We start from the raw sequence: 20,887 nt of genomic DNA, 5'->3' as shown, positions 1-20,887 counted from the left end.
CCAAGTGATTCTGCCCTTTTGAAAAATGAGTACCATTGCTCTCAGGATTTTTTGCCACTTGAAACACCTATATCATTAATACAGTGGCCACAGTGACACTTTTGTAAGCATAGACATGCACTTCTACCTTTCTCATAATTTCCATGGGCTCTAAATGAAACACTACAAGTGTGTTCTAAGACTGTGGAGGGAGAAGTACTCCAAAGTCTATAGAGTCTTAATCAGGAAAAGAAGAGGATATTTATGCTCTCATGAAACATAGCCCCTAACTTCTTCTAAACTATCCCTAAATGTTTTGAGTTTATTGAAATCACAGATTCAAAGCACAAACAATAAAAAATTGTATCTCCAACGTCAATCTAAGATCAGAAAGTATGGGTACTTCATCCTGCCTGTGGGATGAGGGATTATCTCACCTGAATCTGCTTTCCTCACTGTCCAGTTCAATCTGATGTGCTGAATTTTTTACTGAACAAATATTTAAGGATGTTGGTCTTCAGAGTAATGGGTTAGCACATCAAAGATGTGTTTTAAGGTATCTACACACCCTTAATATGTTCATACTGGGTGGTTATTAGAGCTGGTCTATGATACTACAGTTAATGAGTATTTTCTGAGTATCGTTGTCCGTAATTGCAATTGTGAATGAAGATAGGGGGTGCAAAAAGATAAATATTTCTTGGACTTTAATCTTGTATTCCCATGGTCACCTCTATCACCTTTTCAGATACAAGAATGGGATAGGATTAGTCAGAAAAAAACTTTTTAGCCATCCATTCAGAGGCTTGGTAAGCAAGAGGTTAAGGAGGACACCTTTGAATGCTCTAGGGCAATGACATTTTCCAGTACCTATCAGTTTTGTTTTATGAGGACATAGAGCATTAGTACATGCAAAAAGTAACGAGTCAGACCTTATTCTGATTAAATTCTGAAGGGGCTTGATTCACTGGAACCTACCTGGAGCGCAGTCGACAAGCACTGTCCACTGGACCGATTTCAACAGTATTATCAAGTTGTTAAGGGGACAGACTGCTCAGACTTGAGTTTCTTGGAAAAAGAACAAAAAGAAAAGGTCATTGGGGGGTACCATGAGTTTTAAGACTCTTTTTTATCAATTCTTTCTATGCTGTTAATACTTTAAGTTTTTAATGAGCTAATTATGTACAGTACAAGGCTGCATTTTAGTGTATGTAGTATATCTGACTACTTCAAAATTTTAGGCAGTTTAATATTCAGTGAATCAGAATATCTGCTCCTTTTGAAGTAGATGAAACAATATTGCTTGGATATGTCCACATTTTTCTTAGCTCAATCTTTTCAAGTAATATAAGCATGTCGATACATTTTAAATACTAAAAGGTGAGACTGATTCTTTAATCACTTGTCAATGCATAGAAGTAGATAGCAATGCTAACCATGGAGTAGATTTGAGCTCTAAAACTGGTAGGCATGGCAGTGATATCGGCAGGAAATGAGGTGTAGTTGGACCTCAGAGGACCTGGAATTAAAATGCTGAAGACCAGACCACACTCTTCATCTCTCAGGGACCACAGAGTCTCACTTCTTGTCGTGGTGAACATCTCAGTGCCCCTCCCAACCCTCGCCTCCCCCTGCCATTTTTCTATCCATTTATACTCTATATTCATTGTGTGTTTACTCCAAAATGGCTGTTTGCCCTGAACTTCGAATGGTTCTAGTGCCCACCACTAATTGGCAATTATCCATGTGAAATTCTCAAGAGCAAAAAACTGATTGGCTCAGCTCAACGTTTAGAGCAGAGTCACCAAGTTATAAATCAGGGGCAAGCCAGAAGAATGGCTGTCTTTGGGTCAGGTATCCATCTCAGAGCTAGTCACCTGTATTTGGGTGATCTGTGGGTGGGGTGTGAGGACAGAGGTATATGGAACACAGGCTCTTCCAGAACCCTTGAGCAGTGTCAGCAGTTATGGAACATGTCTATTGTGCCCACAACTAACAGAACCCTTATTCCTTCAAGGGTTGTTTAGATGCAGCGGATTATTTACCTCCCATCCACACCTGTCACAGCCCAGCACTCCCCTTCTTGTTTTGTTCCACCGGTCTGCAGATCGCTTGTGTCCTCTCTCACTTTATTCGCTCTCTCTCTCTCTCCTTTTCTGTAACCAGAATGTTCAGGTTGCTAATCCCAGGCTTCTAAATGTGACAGAAGCTAATTGCCAGGCTTCTAAATATGATGGATCTCTGCTTCTCTATCCCTTTTGCTTCCTGCTGCTTTTCTCTCTCTGGTTCTTCAGGCTGCTGTGACCACCATGTGCTGCAAAATCTCTGGGCCTGATTCTCCTTTTGGGGTGATACTTGGCTTCACTGCCAAATAGATGTAAAGATTAGCTAATTTTGTTAATTACTTTAAGCTACTTTATGCCTCAGGAGTGCGCTAGAAGAGTGCTTCTCCAACTTTTCAATGTGCACATGAAACACGAGGGGATCTTGTTAAAATGTAGTATCAGGAGCTCTGTCATGGAGTGTGAGATTCTGCATTTATAGCAAACTCCCAGGTAGTGTTGATGATGCTGATGAATTAACAATGCTTTGAATAGAAGATTAGATTGACTTATTGTAACTATGATCTCCTTGATGGGAAGGACTGTGCCTTAGGCATCTTCATCTGCCCTTCAGTGTCCAGCACCATACCTGATACAAATGTTGCTTGGGTTTTGATTAAACTAAGCACACAGGAAATACAGGATTTTCTATGCCTACTTTTTTAAGAAGTGAGTGGTTTCAAAGACTGCTAAAAATCAGTGAAATAAATAAACATTTCTTAAGGGTCTGATTATGCAAAGGACTAGGAGAAATATTTTAAAAATTACAGTCCAAGTCCTCAAGGAAACACTGTCCTACTAACTCTAATATGTCTTTGCTAGAATTGTGAAATAATTTTAGAATTGTAGGGGTAGCAGAATGAGCCTATTTATGCTATAGCATTTGACCTCATATACTTTGTGTCATTTTTCCATACGTACAATGAGGCTAAGGGGACTGTTGTGATATTTATGTGTGATTATACATGTAAGGATTGAGTTTCATGCCTGGCACATAGTAAATGATCACTGCTAATACTGTTAGTAGTGGTAGAAGAAGTAGAAACAGTAGTAGTAATATTTAAGATTGTTTTCATTACTAGCTAATTCAGTTTAAGAAAATACTTTGCTCTTCCTCTCCTTCTCTAAGTCCATACATTATCCTAATATGAAATTTCACTTTGTAGGGCTTCTCTGCAATTTAGTCTTAATATTGTTCTTGTTTAGAGTTTAAAGGAAAATGAATTTTAGAATTCAGTTGTATGCAGTACAACAGAAGGACTTCTAGAAGAGTTTATTTTCCTAACTTGCAGCTCGTTAAGCAGTTATTTTCTCTTCACTCCAATGTCTTCATAAATTTATTCCTGAGAAAAAAATGAATGTGCTTAAAGGGCTCTCTCTAAACCTCTCCAGTTATTTTGGATGTGACAGGAAATGCACACATATACACAGAAATACATGCATACATACATACAAACATACATAAATTCACAGGTGAACTAAAAGTGTGTGTTAGATAATAACATCATCTTTGGAAAGAAAGTAAATTGAGTGGGCAAGGAAAGGAATATTGAACTCTTAAGTATTGGCTTAGATATTATTTATAAGCATCCACATAATGAATAACATCTGTATTCTTCAACTAATAGGGCCAGTACATTGATGTATTGTACTTTCTACACAAAGTAGAACTCAGTTTGCAATAAGTGGACAATTCTTGATTCATCATACATTTTAAAATTTCTGGAATAAAACTGACAGACCATCTCTTTTTTTCCCATATAAAGTAGGGCATCACCATGAGTTTCCATGTGGAAAAGAAAAAGCTGGTTGGAGCGGCAAATGTAACTGTGACATAGGTTCCATCATTAAAGAAATCTCCCGTCCTGGGGGAGGTTGGCACATGAGCCTATGAGTCATAACTATTATCATTGTCTTGTTGAGGAGAAGTACTTATAAAGACCTTAGAAACAAACATCTATTATTCTAGTTCCTTTTTCATTACCTATGTAACCCAGATGTAATGCACATGTCAGCTGCCTGGATTGCTTCATGTCCTCCAGTGCGCCAGGGTCAACTTGTTCTCTAAAATATAATTTAAATGGACTCAAATTACAGTTTCACGTACAGGGAGTTCCCAGCATCTCTTCCAATATTTTTAGCAGTTGTAAGTGAAGCTTTTGTCTCTCCTGGACTCTTTGCTTCTGAGCCCCTCCTTATGCTGATTTCATACAAGAATAAAAAAAATTGAAATACCTTATACCACCCACATAATTTTTTTTAATCAAGTTGGGTAATACAAGTAGAAACACTTCAATAAATATAAAGAGCTACCTGGGCGGGGTGGGGTGAGGGGGTAATAATAATCTTACTAAATGAGAAAGTGAGGGGCTTCCCTGGTGGCACAGTGGTTAAGAATCTGCCTGCCAATGCAAGGGACACGGGTTTGAGCCCTGGTCCAGGAAGATCCCACATGCCATGGGGCAACTAAGACCATGCACCACAGCTACTGAGCCTGCACTCTAGAGCCCGCAAGCCACAACTACTGAGCCTGTGCACCACAACTACTGAAGCCTGCATGCCTAGAGCCCATGCTCCGCTACAAGAGAAGCCACCGCCATGAGAAGCCCTCACACCGCAGCAAAGAGTAGCCCCTGCTTGCCACAACTAGAGAAAGCATAGGCACAGCAATGAAGACTCAATGCAGCCAAAATAAATAAATAAATAAATAAATATTTTTTTAAAAAAATAAAATAAATGAGAAAGTGACATAAGGCATTGTGAATGCTCCAGGGTAGACTTGAAGAGGAAAAACTGAAGATAGTGAAACAACATCTACTCATTTCATCTGGCTTAAAATAGAGAAAAAGATGAAGTCCTGGCAAGATTTTGAAATAAAGTAGGAGTGTCTGAGGGTTATAATAAGAAAGAAAATTTACCCATGAAACTTTAAAAGGGAACAGCAAAAGTTAGTCATGTGATTACAAGAACCCAAAAGAATATTTAACACCAAAAGAGAGAAGGGTCACCAGAATGCTTTGAAGCTGGTTGAGCTAGTAATTACAAGGAACAACTTTCCTCGCCCTTTTTAAGAAAGCAAATCCACATGGCCTTTGTCTCATTTTCTGGTAACTGCCACAGCTGTCCTTGAAGCAATAGTTGCCAGCAGGTTAATCAGCTGCTTCCACAGCCCTGTGTATGCATAGTATTCAGTCTGCTTGTTTCTTACATTACATTGTTTTTCCAAGAATTTGTTCCCAGCCTTACTTCAGAAACTGTTTTGAACATGATATTCAGTTTCCTAACTCCCCACATCACTTTCATGTGATCTAATCTTCAGACTACCTGGATGTACTGTACATCTTAGTCAGTTGGACTAAAGAAAATTCTGGTTAGTGAGGCTTTTTTTTTTCTTTAAGGGTAGGGTATAGTTCATTTATCTTGGGAACTTTTAAATGTATGTCGCAAGTTTTATTCTACATCAGTAGAAATTCCATTCAGAAAAGATTGATCAGAAACTTAGAATACGTATTAGCTTTAAAGGAAAAGTTCAATGAGTATTTAAAACAAGGAAGTGTTAGTATATAAGATAGAATGTAGAATGACATAGCCAGCTCCACCAGCATTCCGTGGCCCAAGTCACATGAGTAGGGACCCTGACTGCGGCCTGCGCTTGTGGGTTACCCTTTCAGCCCTGTCTCATTTGCAATTGTTAGTGTTTGTTGCAGGAGAGTTGTCTGACCCCCTAATCCCTAAGAGAGATAGTACACAAGGCAGAGAGTTTGTTGGAGGGAGACTGGGATGGAGTCACAGCTGGACAGGAGTGGGCGAGGGAAGCCCCTGCCGGACTGTAGTACCTGAGCAGGAGAGGAAGGCAGGAGGGGCTGCAAACAGGGCAGGCGCGCTGGGGGCCCAAGCCCTCCTCATTCATGATCTGGCCCCATGCTGACCAGGTGGAGGACAAACTTAGGGCACTCTCACCAGCCCGATGCTAATGAGAGGCCATGATTTGTAGGGCTCTGAAGAAACAGAGGGGAAAAGGGTTGCTTCAGGATTCGATAATTTTCCTGCCCCTTTCTCTGGAAGAATGGCCCAACATGGCCAAGTCACTGTACAAACAGGGAGAATTGCAAATGAGATTGTGAAGAGCTGTGACACTTTGGGAATTCTCCCCCTCTTCCCAAAGCCACTGCACACGTGACTGGTTATTTCTAACCTCCCAGAGGTCCACTTTGCCCAATTGATTTTTTGACCAGGATTGCACAGCATTCATTGAAGTCCTCCTTGCAAATGTTTTCCTCTAAAATAAAGGAAAGTTTTCAGGAAAGCACTTCAGATAGAGAGGTGAGAACCAAACATGGCCAGCCACCGGCAAGTGTAGATGGTGGAGAGCCAAACCTATACGCCATAACACTGTGTACAAAATGTTTATTATCCTAAAACAGCTCACAGTAGATTCGGTAATTTTCCCCATTTTACAGCCTGACATGGACTTGTGATGACATTTTTCAAGATAAAAAATAAAACACTGAAGCCCATGTGACTTCCTTTGTCAGTGTCTGTGTTTATCTAAGCTGCTTTAAGCCAGCCTGTGGCAGTGAATCCATAATTCAGGTGAAAACAGTAAGAAATCATTTAAAGCCAATGTACATAAAAACAAGTAGCCAACATGACCCCTATTTTTAGTGCAGAAATATATTCAAGATCAAAGCCATTAACGTTTGCCTGTTTTATTTAATCACATGCCTTTTACCTGGAAGATGGGGGTCTTATGGCATACAAATGAGTGTACAGGGAAGGATTCAGGCTTTATGCTGTCCAAATTAAATTCTAAAAGCCAGAAAATTCATCATCCTGACATCTCTTTGCAGATGCAGAATGTGTGTTGAAATATCTCTTGAAATGTGTCTTGTTTATTTGAGGAATACATTTAGCAGATCATATTAATTAGAAATAATATCTGAGTAAAGTCTTTAATAACGTATCTCTTTTTAAACATAAAATCAAAGGGACTGATTTCCCAAGTTGCAAGAATGGGTGTTTCCCCTGATTACCTATAGTTTGGACTTTGAGGTTTTCTTCTTAATAAGTTATATTTTTTTCCTTGAGTTATCAGCATCCATTATTTTTGGCTATACTGCAGTCTAGGTTTGCAGATATTATGTATTAAAAAATGGAGGGGCTTCCCTGGTGGCGCAGTGGTTGAGAGTCCGCCTGCCGATGCGGGGGACACGGGTTCGTGCCCCGGTCCGGGAAGATCCCACGTGCCACGGAGTGGCTGGGCCCGTGAGCCATGGCCGCTGAGCCTGCGCATCCGGAGCCTGTGCTCCACGGCAGGAGAGGCCACAGCCGTAAGAGGCCCGCGTACTGCAAAAAAAAAAAAAAAAAAATGGAGAAGTTGGGGAAAATATTTCACAAGAGACATTCTCTACTATTAAGATTTCTTATAAAGTATTATTGCCATTTTAAGTTGTAGGAGGTATGTCCTCTATAAGAATACCTCAGAAGCACAATTTTAGATACTGAGAACCTATTTAACAGTCCTCCATTTTGAGATTTTTTTGTGAAAGATTTTATATGAACAAGATGATTTTTATAACCCGTGAGTAAAATCTTCCAATTACATCTCTAAGACCATTTTCCGTGGAATTTCAGTATTACCGAAATATATAAATAATATTAAGTTTACATTAAACCTCATTGATCTAAATAAACTCCAGTAATAATAGATACAGTTATGCAGTATAGCTTCTAAATGGAAAATTGTCATCATTTTCAAGAGAATGAATGGCTCTAGGGAAATGTACAGCTTAGGAATGACAAAACTGTCATTCAAGCAGAGAACAAAATTGTGGAAATTACAGAGTTGAGCCCTGGGAACCCTCAAATTAGCCTTTAAACAATACCTTCTTCAAACTAGTGGTTACCAGTGGGGAGAGGGAAAAGGGAAAGGAAATATAGGGGTAGAACTATTAGGTATAAAAGAGGTAGGAACTAAGAGGTTATACTCTTCGGTATAACGTAAGCTACAAGAGAATATTGTACAACACAGGGAATATAGCCAATATTTTATAACAACTATAAATGGAGTATAATCTTTAAAAATTGTGAATCACTGTATCGTACACCTGTAACTTACATAATATTGTACAACAACTATACTTCAATAAAAAAGTTAAAAAAGATAAAAGAAAACAATACCTTCCCTCATGTGGTCCCTAGTGAAACCGTGGTCTCATTAGACGAAGAAGACAGAGCTGGAAAAGCAAGTAGGCGTTTCTGAAATTTGTTTGGCCGTAACCTTTTTTGAAGTTTTCTGAGCACCTCAGGATATGCATGTTCCATGGAACCTACTTTGTGAAGCAGTGGGTTAGATTTAGTCATGTAGCCTCTACTCAAACAGAGCTCCAATTTGGCAAGCCAGAAAGTTGCTTTTGCCAACATTTAGATACAAAGAGCTAGTACAAAGCAGTGATGTAATGCATGGTGCATTTAGAAATGTTTGTGTTGAAGCTGAGTTATCTCTTCTCTTGTCTCTTCCAGGTGTTTCATCCCAAACATCTATGCAGCTCTGTTCAGTGCAGCTCTTGTTCCGTTAATGTGCCTCGTGGTAGTATTTGTGGTGTTCATCCATGCCTACCAGGTGAAGCCACAGTGGAAAGCATATGATGATGTCTTCAGAGGAAGAACAAATGCTGCAGGTTTGAAAGAAACTGTATTTGTATTTTAAGATGGGGACTTTTAATGGAGGGAAAAGGTCACTGAATATTCTTTATCAAGAAAAGGAGTGAGGGCTTCCCTGGTGGCGCAGTGGTTGAGAGTCCGCCTGTCGATGCAGGGGACACGGGTTCGTGCCCCGGTCTGGGAAGATCCCACATGCCGCGGAGCAGTTGGGCCCGTGAACCATGGCCACTGAGCCTGCGCGGCTCCGCAACGGGAGAGGCCACAACAGTGAGAGGCTTGCGTACCGCAAAAAAAAAAAAAAAAAAAAAAAAAGGAGTGAGGTTCGACTCAGCTTTCAGCTCTGAAGCCATAAGTTAAATTATAGTTCTCCAATTTCTCCCGCTCCTTGAGACTTCCTGACATCTCTCTTTCTTCAGGGCTCTGCAGGTTTTATTCCGATGCCAGTTTTGTCCCTAAGATATTAATATTCAAGTAAATGACTCACAGCCTTTGGGAGCTGCTTCCCCAAGTGTTCTTCAACTCAAGCAGTAACAACCTGTGTTCAACCTGTGAAATCTGTTCATTTCGTTCAGATTCTGAGACTTCTTCACAAACCTCCATAATGCTTGGGAGTGCTGTATTTTGCATGTGGAGTTCTGACTGTGCTGACAAATGTTTAAAAACATATGTGACCAGACAGCTTCATAAGTGGCTACACATGTCTGGTTACTTAAGAGTACAGTCTTTCCAGCTCAAATTGGCTCTCACTACAGCTCATTTTTTCCCTTTGAATCATACTTAACACAGGTTTTTATGATGTGTTTCTTTTTCTGTTTAGATTAGCATCTCTTAGGAATTGTTTTAAGGAACAATAACCAAACACCTACATACAGAAAACTCACTCTAAAATGGTTTGAGTGATATTAGGGAGAATCTAATGAGCTGGGGGTGGGGGAATCCGGCTTGGGCCAAGAGTAAGACTAGTCTTTTCTAAGCTTTTACAAATCTAAAGCCAAATGAATGGAGAAGTTCTTCACTTTTTAAGTGCTTTTCAGAGTTTAAGCAAGATACCATATATGAAGTCCCTAGAATACATAATATAATAATGTCTAATACATTATTAGAGACTCTATAGATATTGTCATTTATAGGCTAATAAAAGGATTCATTCTAATATAAGAAAAGCCTCTAGTTCCTAAACTGTGTCAGGGAAGATGCAAAAAGATTTTCCTTGTTGTGTAAAAAGAAGGGACTCTTTTATATTAGTCTGTGGGGTAGTTTGTAGATAGTTGTATCTAGCCAACTCTTCCCTCTTCTCTCTCATTTAGCATGCAGTTATTATGTGGGCAGAAATATTATTTAAGGTTATGATTAATCTTAGATTCTTCAGTTAAAAAAGCAATATTCAATGTAGAAATCCACTTTTTTCACGGGATATAGAATTTATCTAGAAGCTATGCTTTTATTCAACTTGAGATTCATTTTATTAAAATGCATATTCTCTTTTGAAGGAAAAGTTTGTTTCTTTCCCCAAATAACCATATTTATTTTGTTCTGTATATTATGTAAAAGTGCCAATGTTTGCATGTTTTCAATAATGATAACATCATAAGGGCCTAACCTAACAAGTTAGTCCTTTCATGCCTGAATCACCCCTGTGCCTTTTTGGATATGATCCATCATGAATACAGTAGATAAACAATGCTCTGATTATCTGAAAAACAGCCCTCAAGCATTGAACATAATGCTAAAAGCCCTAGCACACTTCTTTCTCAACTAGCGAAACCTCTCTTGCAATGAAATATTAAGAGAAGCATTGCTTTTATTGTAGCTTTTCAAATAAAAAAAAATTATGGCAGTTCTGATTCCCCTATTCCCACTCAATCTAATAGTCATTATCTCACTTGGACTCTTACAGTGTTTTCCTGATAGGTCACTAGTTCTAGTTCTTCTCCAGTATCATTTTCTCAGATGTCTATACTTCAACAAAGTGGCTCCCCTCACTCTCTAGCTTTACAGTCATTCAAAGTCTCTCTCATTGCCCAGAAGAAAGTCCAGTCTTTTTTTTCTTTTTTTTTTTTTTTTTTGCAGTACGCGGGCCTCTCACTGTTGTGGCCTCTCCCGCTGCGGAGCACAGGCTCAGCGGCCATGGCTCACGGGCCTAGCCGCTCCGCGGCATGCAGGATCCTCCTGGACCGGGGCACGAACCCGTGTCCCCTGCATAGGCAGGCGGACTCCCAACCACTGCACCCCCAGGGAAGCCCAGAAAGTCCAGTCTTTTTATAACACAAGAGTCTCTATAAGTCCACCCCTGGGCCATCTTTTCATCCCCAAGTTAGTTACCATTCAGCCTGCATTTTGACCATGCCATCAATTTACTCCTCTTACTTGTTCTTTTTTTTAAAATAAATTTTATTTATTGATTGATTGATTGATTGATTGATGGCTGTGTTGGGTCTTCGTTACTGTGTACAGGCTTTCTCTAGTTGCGACAAGCGGATGCTACTCTTCGTTGCAGTGCACGGGCTTCTCTTGTTGCGGAGCATGGGCTCTAGGCACGCGGGCTTCAGTAGTTGCAGCACGCGGGCTCAGTAGTTGTGGCTTGTGGGCTCTAGAGCGCAGGCTCAGTAGTTGTGGCGCATGGGCTTAGTTGCTCCACGGCATGTGGGATCTTCCCAGACCAGGGCTCGAACCCATGTCTCCTGCACTGTCAGGTGGGTTCTCAACCACTGTGCCACCTGGGAAGCCCCTACTCTTACTCATCCTTAAAATTACCTGATACTGTCATCTTTGCTCATGTAAGGCGCCCTCTATGAACTCCTCATCATCAGTTGATAAAACTCATGTGTTTCGTAAATAATGTGAGAAAATGTGGATGAAAGAGAGGTGGAAGGTGCTTATTACCCTTCCATAACCTTCATTATCTCCCCAAAGCTGTCCTAATAAAAGTGGTGTGCTGAACAAATACAAGTTAATCTCTAGGAAGCCCTTCCAGCAAGATACTGCTCACTCTTCTATAGAAATCTTGGAAACTCCCAACATGCTACCTCTTCTGTGATGCCTTTGGAATTCCCTCTTTACAGAGCCACACCAAATAAGCATTACTCATTCCTTCTTCTATGCTTTTAAAGCACTTTGTTCCTACGGTCATTACAGCACTTAGCACTTATTTCAGAATGAAATGGTGACTTGTTTTGGTGTGTGTGGCTGATTTCCTTAATAAATTATGAATTCCTTGAGGGTAAGGACCATTTATTATTCATCTCTATATCACCAGAGCCTGGTAGAGTGCTCAGTAGATAGCAGGAGCATAAATAATATTTGTTGACAAAATGAATAAATTAATAATCAATGCACCATAAAATCTTATGATTATAGGAATGGATCCCCAAGCTAAATATAGCTTTAAGAAGAAAAGGAATCTGTCTTATCATCAGAAGTAGAAATTATAGAATTTATCTCATTGATCTGTTTGTAGGTATCCCTTTAAAAGTTATTATTAAGACTATCATTTTTTCCTTGACTTCTGTGATTCCCAAAACTATGTGTTCAGCTTTGACCTCTAAGCTGATATCTTACATTTTATTTGAAACCTCCTTTAACTCTCTTCTGTTTGAACATGTTCCACTTACCTCAAATTCAAATTTTCAAGAAAGAAAATGTCAATCTACTCTACCAAGGAGCATTTGATACTCTCTTTGAATCTATCTGCTAAAATTCCATTGCATTGACCTGAAAAATATCCAGTCAAGAAGGACTGTAAATTCATGTTTTGCCCATTTCCCTGCTCCATATACATAGCAGTTAATGACAAGATATAACAAGAGAAAATTAAAAAGAAGATGAATTGTGGATCAGAAAGAGCAGAAACACAAAGTATAACCTGGGCTACTGTCAAGGACCTGATGTTTTCTGGGTCCACAAGCCTGTGAATGCAGGAGTATCTCAACTGCTGTGGTGGTAAGTTGGGAATTAAAGGTCTCACCCAAGGCCGGTAGACTGGAGCAGTAGCTCCTGTAGGAAAGGAACCTGAAAAAGAGCTGCCATAGTAGCTTGGGCTTTGGCTTAGGGATCCGGGAGCCCAAAGAGAAAGCAGAGGAAGCATCTCACCAAGTTCCTGGGCCAAAATCTCTAGAGTTCACAGAGTTTATCTGCCATATTCATATGTATATGTCATTATGGGGACAGAAGACCCATGACACCAAACTAGTCCTTTTTGGACAGAAGGGTTAAGTGGAGGCCACCACAAAACCATTAGATAGAAAAAGGTAGCCAGAGAGAAAGAGAGAGAGGGAGAGAGAAAACAAGCAAGGAAGCAAATGCTTTCTACTCAAGATTAGCTGCAATATAAAAGTCCCAAATATTGGAGGAAAACTAACAAAGATAGCCCTTAAAATCAGCAAAGAGATGAATTTAACTTAGAAAAAGATATAAAAATAGAATAAACTATAAATAACTTTGTCAAGTTATTTAGGCTCCTCAAAAATATAAAGTAGGAATCATCAAACTATGGCCCTGCCAGCCACTTACCTGTTTCCTCATTTTATCTATTTATTTTTTTAACAGCTTCATTGAGATATAGTTTACATGCCATAAAGTTCATCTGTTTAAATTGTACAGTTCATTGGTCTTATATAGTTGTGTAACTATCACCATAATCTAATTTTATAATATTTGCATCATCCCAAAAAAGAAACCCCATACCTGTTAGCAGTCACTCCCCATTCTCCACTTCCCTGAAGCCTAGGTAACTACTAGTCAACTTTCTGTCTCTATAGATTTGTCTATTCTGGACATTTCATATAATGGGATTATAGAATAAGTGGTCTTTTATTAAGTCTGGCTTCTTTCACTTAACATAGTGGTTTCAGAGTTCATATTTTATATAATTTATCAGTACATAGTTCTTTTTATTGCCAAATAATATTGCATTGTGTGAACATACTACATTTTGCTTTCCTATTCATCAGTTGATGGACATTTGGGTTGTTTGCACCTTTTGGCTATTATGAAGAACATTCCTATGGTCATTTATATATAAGTTTTTGTATTAACATGTGTTTTCATTTCTCTCGGGTATATGCCTAGAATTGGAATTTCTGGGTCATACAGTAGCTCGCTGTTTAACATTTTAAGGAACTGCCAAACTGTTTTCCAAAGTAGCTGCAGTGACCTGTTTTTGTAAGCAAAGGTTTTTCTTGACACCCAGCCACACCCATTTGTTTACATATATTCTATGGCTGCTTTCACAATACAGAGTTGAGTATATGTAGTTGCAACAAAAACCATGTGTCCTGAAAAACCTAACATTTAATATCTGGCCATGTACAGAAAATGGTTGACCATTGACCCCTGACGAAATGGAAGATGTATCCATTCAAAGCACTTAAACATAAAAAAAAAAAATAGATATAAGCAAATAAAATTAAAACAGACCAATATGAAAATGAAAAGATTTCAATAATCTTGGCAATGAAAAATGACACTAGTTGAAAATTTTAAATATCTTGATATTTGAGATAAAATATAGATGAGACACAGAGAAGAGAGAATTAATTAATTAGAATCCGAAGCTAGGATTAAGGAATTCATGTGAAAGATACAAAAAAAGAGAAAATATGAAAACAGAGCTAAGAAGTATGAGAATACATTGCCAGGAGAAAAGAATAGAGGGAATGGAGAGTAATCAATATTTGAAGAGGTAATGTTGAGAATTTTCTAGAATTAAAGAAATTAACATAACTACCCATAAATATCTACCTTGTTTAAAAATTGGGGGAGAGGGGTAGGGGAATGCTGAAAAGTCTACTATATTAGTAAAGTTCCCACATCTGTATTTTTGAAAACTGGATAGTAAGTACCCTTTCTTTGCTTCTAATATTCTTTATTGTTAGAATAATTGGCACAAACCCCACTCAGGAGTTTGAGTCCACAGTGCAAGCAGTTGCCACTACTTTCTCTAAAAGCCAAAGCTTCAAATGCAACACAGACTGGTACCAAGCCTCTTCTCTTCTTTCCTCTGAGATTCCTGTACTTTTTATACTCCATGTTTACGTTATATCTGAGAAGGAGGGCAGTTCCAGTTACAGTCGGCCCTCTGTATCACCAGGTTCTGCATTTGCAAATTCAACCAGCCATGGGTCGGAAAATATTTGGGAAAAAAAAATTCCAGAAAGTTCCAAAAAGCAGATCTTGAATTTGCCACACACCAGCAACTATTTACATAGCATTTACATTGTGTTTACAACTATTTACATTGTATTAGGTATTATTTTAAGTATTCCAGGGGATGTGCATAGGTTATATGCAAACAGTATGCCATTTTATATAAGGGACTTTGAGCATCCTTGGATTTTGGTATCCTGCAGGGTCCTGGAACTAATCCCCAATGGATACAGAGGGAAGACTGTAGTCTCAAGCAGATCTGGCTTAGTTCTCTACAATTCCAAGCATGCAAAATAGCCCTTTTTCCTAAGGCAGCTGAGATGGTTTATAGTTTAGTTTTATTTTGCCTTGCATTTTTTAAATTTTAATTTTTTTAAATTAATTAATTTATTTATTTTTGGCTGTGTTGGGTCTTCGTTGTTGCACGCAGGCTTTCTCTAGTTGCGGTGAGCAGGGGCTACTCTTCGTTGCGGTGCACAGCCTTCTCATTGTGGTGGTTTCTTTTGTTGTGGAGCACAGGATCTAGGCACGTGGGCTTCAGTAGTTGTGGCATGCGGGCTCATTAGTTGTGGTTCTCGGGCTCTAGAGCACAGTCTCAGTAGTTATGGCAGATGGGCTTAGTTGCTCCGCGGCATGTGGGATCTTCCCAGACCAGGGATCGAACCCATGTCCCCTGCATTGTCAGGCAGATTCATAACCACTGTGCCACCAGGGAAGTCCCCTGCATTTTTTTAATTGGATGAGTATTTTCAGATATTACAGTTGACCCTTGAACAGCACTGATTTGAACTATGCACTTATATGCAGATTTTTTCAATAGATACGTACTACAGTACTATACCATCCACCGTTGGTTGAATCCTCAGATGCAGAAAATATATATATTATTATATATATAACTGTAAAGTTATATGTGGATTTTTGATTGTGAGGGGGTTTGGCACCCCTAACCTTTGCGTTGTTCAAGGCTTAACTGTATTAGATAGTAGCATGAGAAATATATTCTCAAATAATAAATCAAGAGTTGAAGGTAAATTCCCTTTTATTACAGAAGCACAGTTTCCTAGTTTTCCAAATTATGTTAAATTTTGAGTATTTTTGGTCAAACCTTGTCAAGAGTTTTTTATTTATTTCTAAATTACCTTTAACAATGAGTAAGATGCATTATGAGAAGGAAAGGTCAATTTATAGTTTCCTTATAGCCAAGCTGTTTTTTGCTTTTAGTAGCTAGAATGATTATGATTATTTATTTACCTTAGAGTTTTAGGTTTGGTAAACAGATGTGATTAGTTAACACCAGCATCAGCCCTGTTTGAATAACTGAAGAGCTTATATCAGTCATTTTGTTTGGGCTGGAATCTTCCATATTTCTATAGAACTGTTCTCCAAACTATTCACTCTGGTGCAGATTAGATGTGCCTGACAACAGGAGCAATTTTACATCAACACTTGTGTGTTGGTTATGTCTGCTCTGTATCAACCCCTTTATACTCTATATTTTGAGTGACTTCTTCACTCCTGACATCCCTTAATTTCAGATCTCAAATTTCCACTGAAATCCAAAGGAAAGGGGGAACAGAGGAAGAGCTGCTAGTAAATCAAATACACTCTGTGCTGTAGTCTCCAAAGACAGCCACTGTCAGTCCCTCCCTTTCTGAGCATGGCTGGGACAGTGATGTCAGCTTTGCTTCCTTCTGTGCCCTTTTTGCTGCTCCACTGCTGTGAACCACATTTTCGAAGGTCGGTGGCTCCTAGTGAAATTCACTGGCCTCCTCCTCCTTCAGTGAAGTGAGTGTGCAGTGAGAATGAGTCAGGATAAAGGTATGTTCCCTGAACTAAATTTCAGTGTCTCAAACAGCATTTTAAACAAAGCCTGTAATTTTAGGGTTTGGTTTTGATCTCTGGCAATGATAAGCTTGTCTCTCCTTTTAGGCTCATTAGAATTTACTGACTCTTTTCTGATTCATCAGCCAGTTCTTATGTGAGGAATGATTCATGGATCAGGGAAGGAAAATTAATTTGAATAAAAAGAGGAAGCAGATTACAAATCCCTTTCTTATAAAAATCCCATGCATATGTTTCAATATGATATATTAAAATGTAGAGGTGGCTTGATCCAGCCAGCCATGTATAACATGAATCTGAGGTATTTGGAATCTACTGGTACAATAATGGCCACTTCTCTGCTTGGTAATATATTTGAGGATGAATGCTTCCATTTCTTCTGAGTCTCCATGTCTTCATATTTACAGAACAATACTAACGTAAATCAAGATTCTATTGCTATTATGAAAATCATTGGAAACTTGCTCTAATGAATATTATGAAGTATCATCCCTTTCATCCTAAGGTTGAGTAACTTTTTTTCTCCTGACATCTTAGAAATTTCAAAAAGAGTTCAGAGAAACTCAATATAAGCCAAAGGAAAAAGAAGAAATAGGAAATAGCTCCTAGTAAATGCAGTACACTCTGTATTGTGTTCTCCAAAGATGGCCACCATCAATTATTTCCCTCCCTTTACATGTGTGCTTCTCCTCACATACAGCAGTGGAGTCTATTTCCCCTCCCTTTAACTCTTTGGACTTGCTTAGACCAAGGTAATCTGATGGAAGTGATACTGCCCCATAATGCGTCTAACCTTTAAGAAGACTAGCAGTTTCAGCTTCCTTTCTCTTGGAAACCAGTCACAGTGTAAGAAGTCCAGTTACTCTGAGACCACCATGATGTTAGAAACTCCAAGCTAGTCATATGGAGTGGCCATGTGAATAGGCATATTTGACCAGCCTCCAGTTGTTTCAGGCGTCTGATTCCAGACATGGGAGTAAAAAACCTTCCTGTAAGTTCCAGCCCGAGTAGACACCACACAGAGCAGAAAACTGCCCAGCCCAGATTGTAAATTATTTTAAGCCACCAAGTTTTGTGGTGGTTTATTATGTAGCAATCAATAGCTGAAACACTCTGGTTCTAGGATCCTTATTATTCTCACATCAAAATTCTAAGTATGTTATTGTCATTTTAAATTTTATTTTCATTCTTATTTTATTGTGCTGTTTTATTTTAGTTTTTATTGCTTGTCATTTCAAATACATATTACAGAATTCTAAGTGTGTCATTATCGTTTTAAATTTTACATGGTTTATAAATATAAATGGAAAAACACAATATGATTTTTTTTTCCCTAAACCAAAATTGAGGCTTCCACTAAAGCAAAGTAAAAGTAATCTTACCTAGCAACAGTATGTACTTGAATCAGACCCAGAATGACCAATATAACAGGTTTCACATGTCCTTGGCAGTAAGCTGCTTGTTTGCAGTCTACTCCCAGTTCCATTGCTGAAAAGAAAATAAAAAACAATGCCTAGGGACCTAAGGAAAACCCCAGAGCTCCTCACTACACAATGAACAATCTCTTCCACTTGAGCTTAAAAAAATCTTTGTGAGCACAGTTTAGTCTTCCCACATTTTGTCAATAGTGCTGGGGAAAATCCAGAATATTTAAAAAAAACATTATGGATGCTCATCCTCTGCTTAGAATTATATCTATGACCTCAGTCTTCAAAGATTCAAATCAGAAATCTTTGAGCCTGAAAGATGATGTGTAGTCATTCAATGTGTGTTGGGTTTTTTTATTATTGTTTTTGAAAAATTTGGGGATTTGATATTGCTCATTAAAAACTCCTAGAACAATAGCATCAGGAATTAGTTTCCTAAGGCTTAAAACGTCAAGATAAAAAGTAAAAAATAAAATCAGAGAGTTGAGAGAAAGCTTGAATTTCTGTTTGAACTCCTGATTTACGCATGTAACCAATGAAGAAAAGGGACTAGTAATTTGTGGCAGAGCTGGGTCTTTCTAAAACTCAAGTTTCCTGAATGTCTATACCTCAGTGACTGCCTTTTACCTAGTCTGTTAAAACTGATGAGACAAGGATAGTTCTCTATTCAGGCTATTTCAGTACTAAACTGTTAAATTCAACTTACATTTGTTTTCTAGGTGGGCAGCGGGCATAGAGCATGGATGTGGTAGGTTTGGGAGAGAGAGTAAAAGGCATGTAAGTGGCAGCTGTGAAAGGATGTGGGCCCTGGTGGTGATCATCATTATCCTCATCACCACTACCAATCACCGTATGCCAGACACTGGGCTAAGCATTTCGTATATATTATCTCAATTTTTACAAGAATCTTGTGAAACAGGTATTTCTATTCCTATAGTGAGACAAGAAAATGAAGGAAAAGAGAGGCTTAGGAAAGTCCAGATTTGCAAAGCCGTTAAATTGTGCAGTTGGGATTAGAACCACAGGTGACTCTGGCCAACAGCAATGCTTCACAGTTTACCATTTTGTTATCGAAACTGTCATTGAGAAAAATAACATGTAAACATTAAATTAAACCTAGAGATCTCTAATTCCATAAAAGGAATTGTTAAATTTTATTCCCGAGAAAGAATGTGAAGTGATCCAGGCTAGCAAATTATTTCTTCATCTTCTTATTTCCAAGAAAGACTGCCCCCTCTCTTTATGGTACTGAAACATGCCTAGTTTTCCTCACTATTCTCATATGTAGTACAGTTATAATAATAATATATAACTTTATAGCACTGTTTGAAGGATTAAAGGATTAAATGTCAATTCATATAAAGTCTTTAGCACATTCTCTGAAACATAGTAAGCACTCAGTAGGCATTGGTATTTTTGTTAGCATAACAACTCTTTCAATATGTAATTGGTGCAGAATATACTCAGACTTTGTCCTGTATACTTACTAAATGTCTCTCAAGTATGCCTCTCTCTTCCTTTCTTCATGATTATGCCTGATGTATTAATCAGCTCGAGCTGCCATAACAAAATGCCGTAGACTGGGTGGTTTAAACAATTAAAATTTATACCTCACAGTTCTGGAGGCTGAGAAGTCCCATAATCTGGGTGCTGGCCAATTCGGTTCCCGATGAGAGCCCTCTTCCTAGCTTGCAGACGATCATCTTCTTGCTATGTTCTTACATGGGGGAGAGAGGGAGAGAGAGAGAATGAGGGAGAGAGAGAAAGGGAGAAAGAGAAATGTCTCATGTCTCTCCTTACAAGGACACTAATCCCATCATGAGGGCTCTACCCTCATGACTTACTTAACTCCTTAGGTCCCTATTTCCAAATACCATCACATTGAGGGGTGGGGCTTCAACATATGAATTTGGGGGGGGGCCTCAGTTCAGTTCATAGCACCTGGGTTATATCCTCCATCATCTCACAGCTCTCTTAAACTGATATTCCTTGATTCTTGTCTGTCCCCATTCCACATTGAACATCTAAAAGGTGAAATTGGTCACATCATTAATTCATCCAGTACCAATCCTTAGGGACTTCTCTGGCCATCCAGTGGTTAGAACTCTGTGCTTCCAGTGCAAGGGACACATGTTCAATCTCTGGTCGGTCTGGGAATGAGGATCCCACATGCTGTGAGGCGTGGCAGAAAAACAAACAAACAAAAAACAATAGCAATCCTTAAACTGTAGGATAAAAGGAAAATTCCAATACTTCCCTGCATAAACTCTCCATATGCACAGCCATACTGAACTAGTGCTGTTGCCTAAAAGTGACATGATGTCTGATAAGTCTGGACTTAAACAACATAACTGAATTCACTCTCACGTGCTGAGTTCATCATTTATGGTGCTTGGGGAGGAGAAGGAATGGAATTGAAATTAATTTCTTGATACCCATCATGAATAGGCTTCAGTAGAATGTCAGTGGAAGATGTGGTCAGTATGATATACATTTAAAGCCAGTGTCTAAGAGCATCACAGTGGCATTGCTGCTTGGATTCACTGCAGACTCTTTGCCCTTCCTCTCTTATTGACATAGGCTTACCATTGCCATGCCAATACCATTGCCATGCCTCAGCTTGACCCAGAGGGTCAGTGAAACTTTCCCCATTGTTTATAATTTTTATGCATAGGCCGAGTTTCCAAATATTTCCTTGGCAGTTTTTCCCAAGTTAATTAAAAGTTT

The 20,887-nt window shown here is 38.8% G+C and overlaps 1 protein-coding gene across 1 annotated transcript in view; it reads left to right on the top strand.

The window, feature by feature from the left end:
- The window catches only part of ADGRV1 (adhesion G protein-coupled receptor V1), a gene marked incomplete at both ends in the record, with an annotated part of 526,225 nt that overhangs the window by 429,926 nt on the left and 75,412 nt on the right, over positions 1-20,887 (top strand). The window contains one exon of the mRNA XM_079702360.1: positions 8,604-8,761. Within this exon, the coding sequence (XP_079558486.1) occupies positions 8,604-8,761 (158 nt within the window). The remainder of the gene's footprint in view (positions 1-8,603; positions 8,762-20,887) is intronic.

This window comes from Hyperoodon ampullatus (genome assembly GCF_949752795.1).
Source record: "Hyperoodon ampullatus genome assembly, chromosome: 4".
NCBI classification, from domain to species: domain Eukaryota; kingdom Metazoa; phylum Chordata; class Mammalia; order Artiodactyla; family Ziphiidae; genus Hyperoodon; species Hyperoodon ampullatus.
This window is presented reverse-complemented; position numbering and strand designations above follow the sequence as displayed.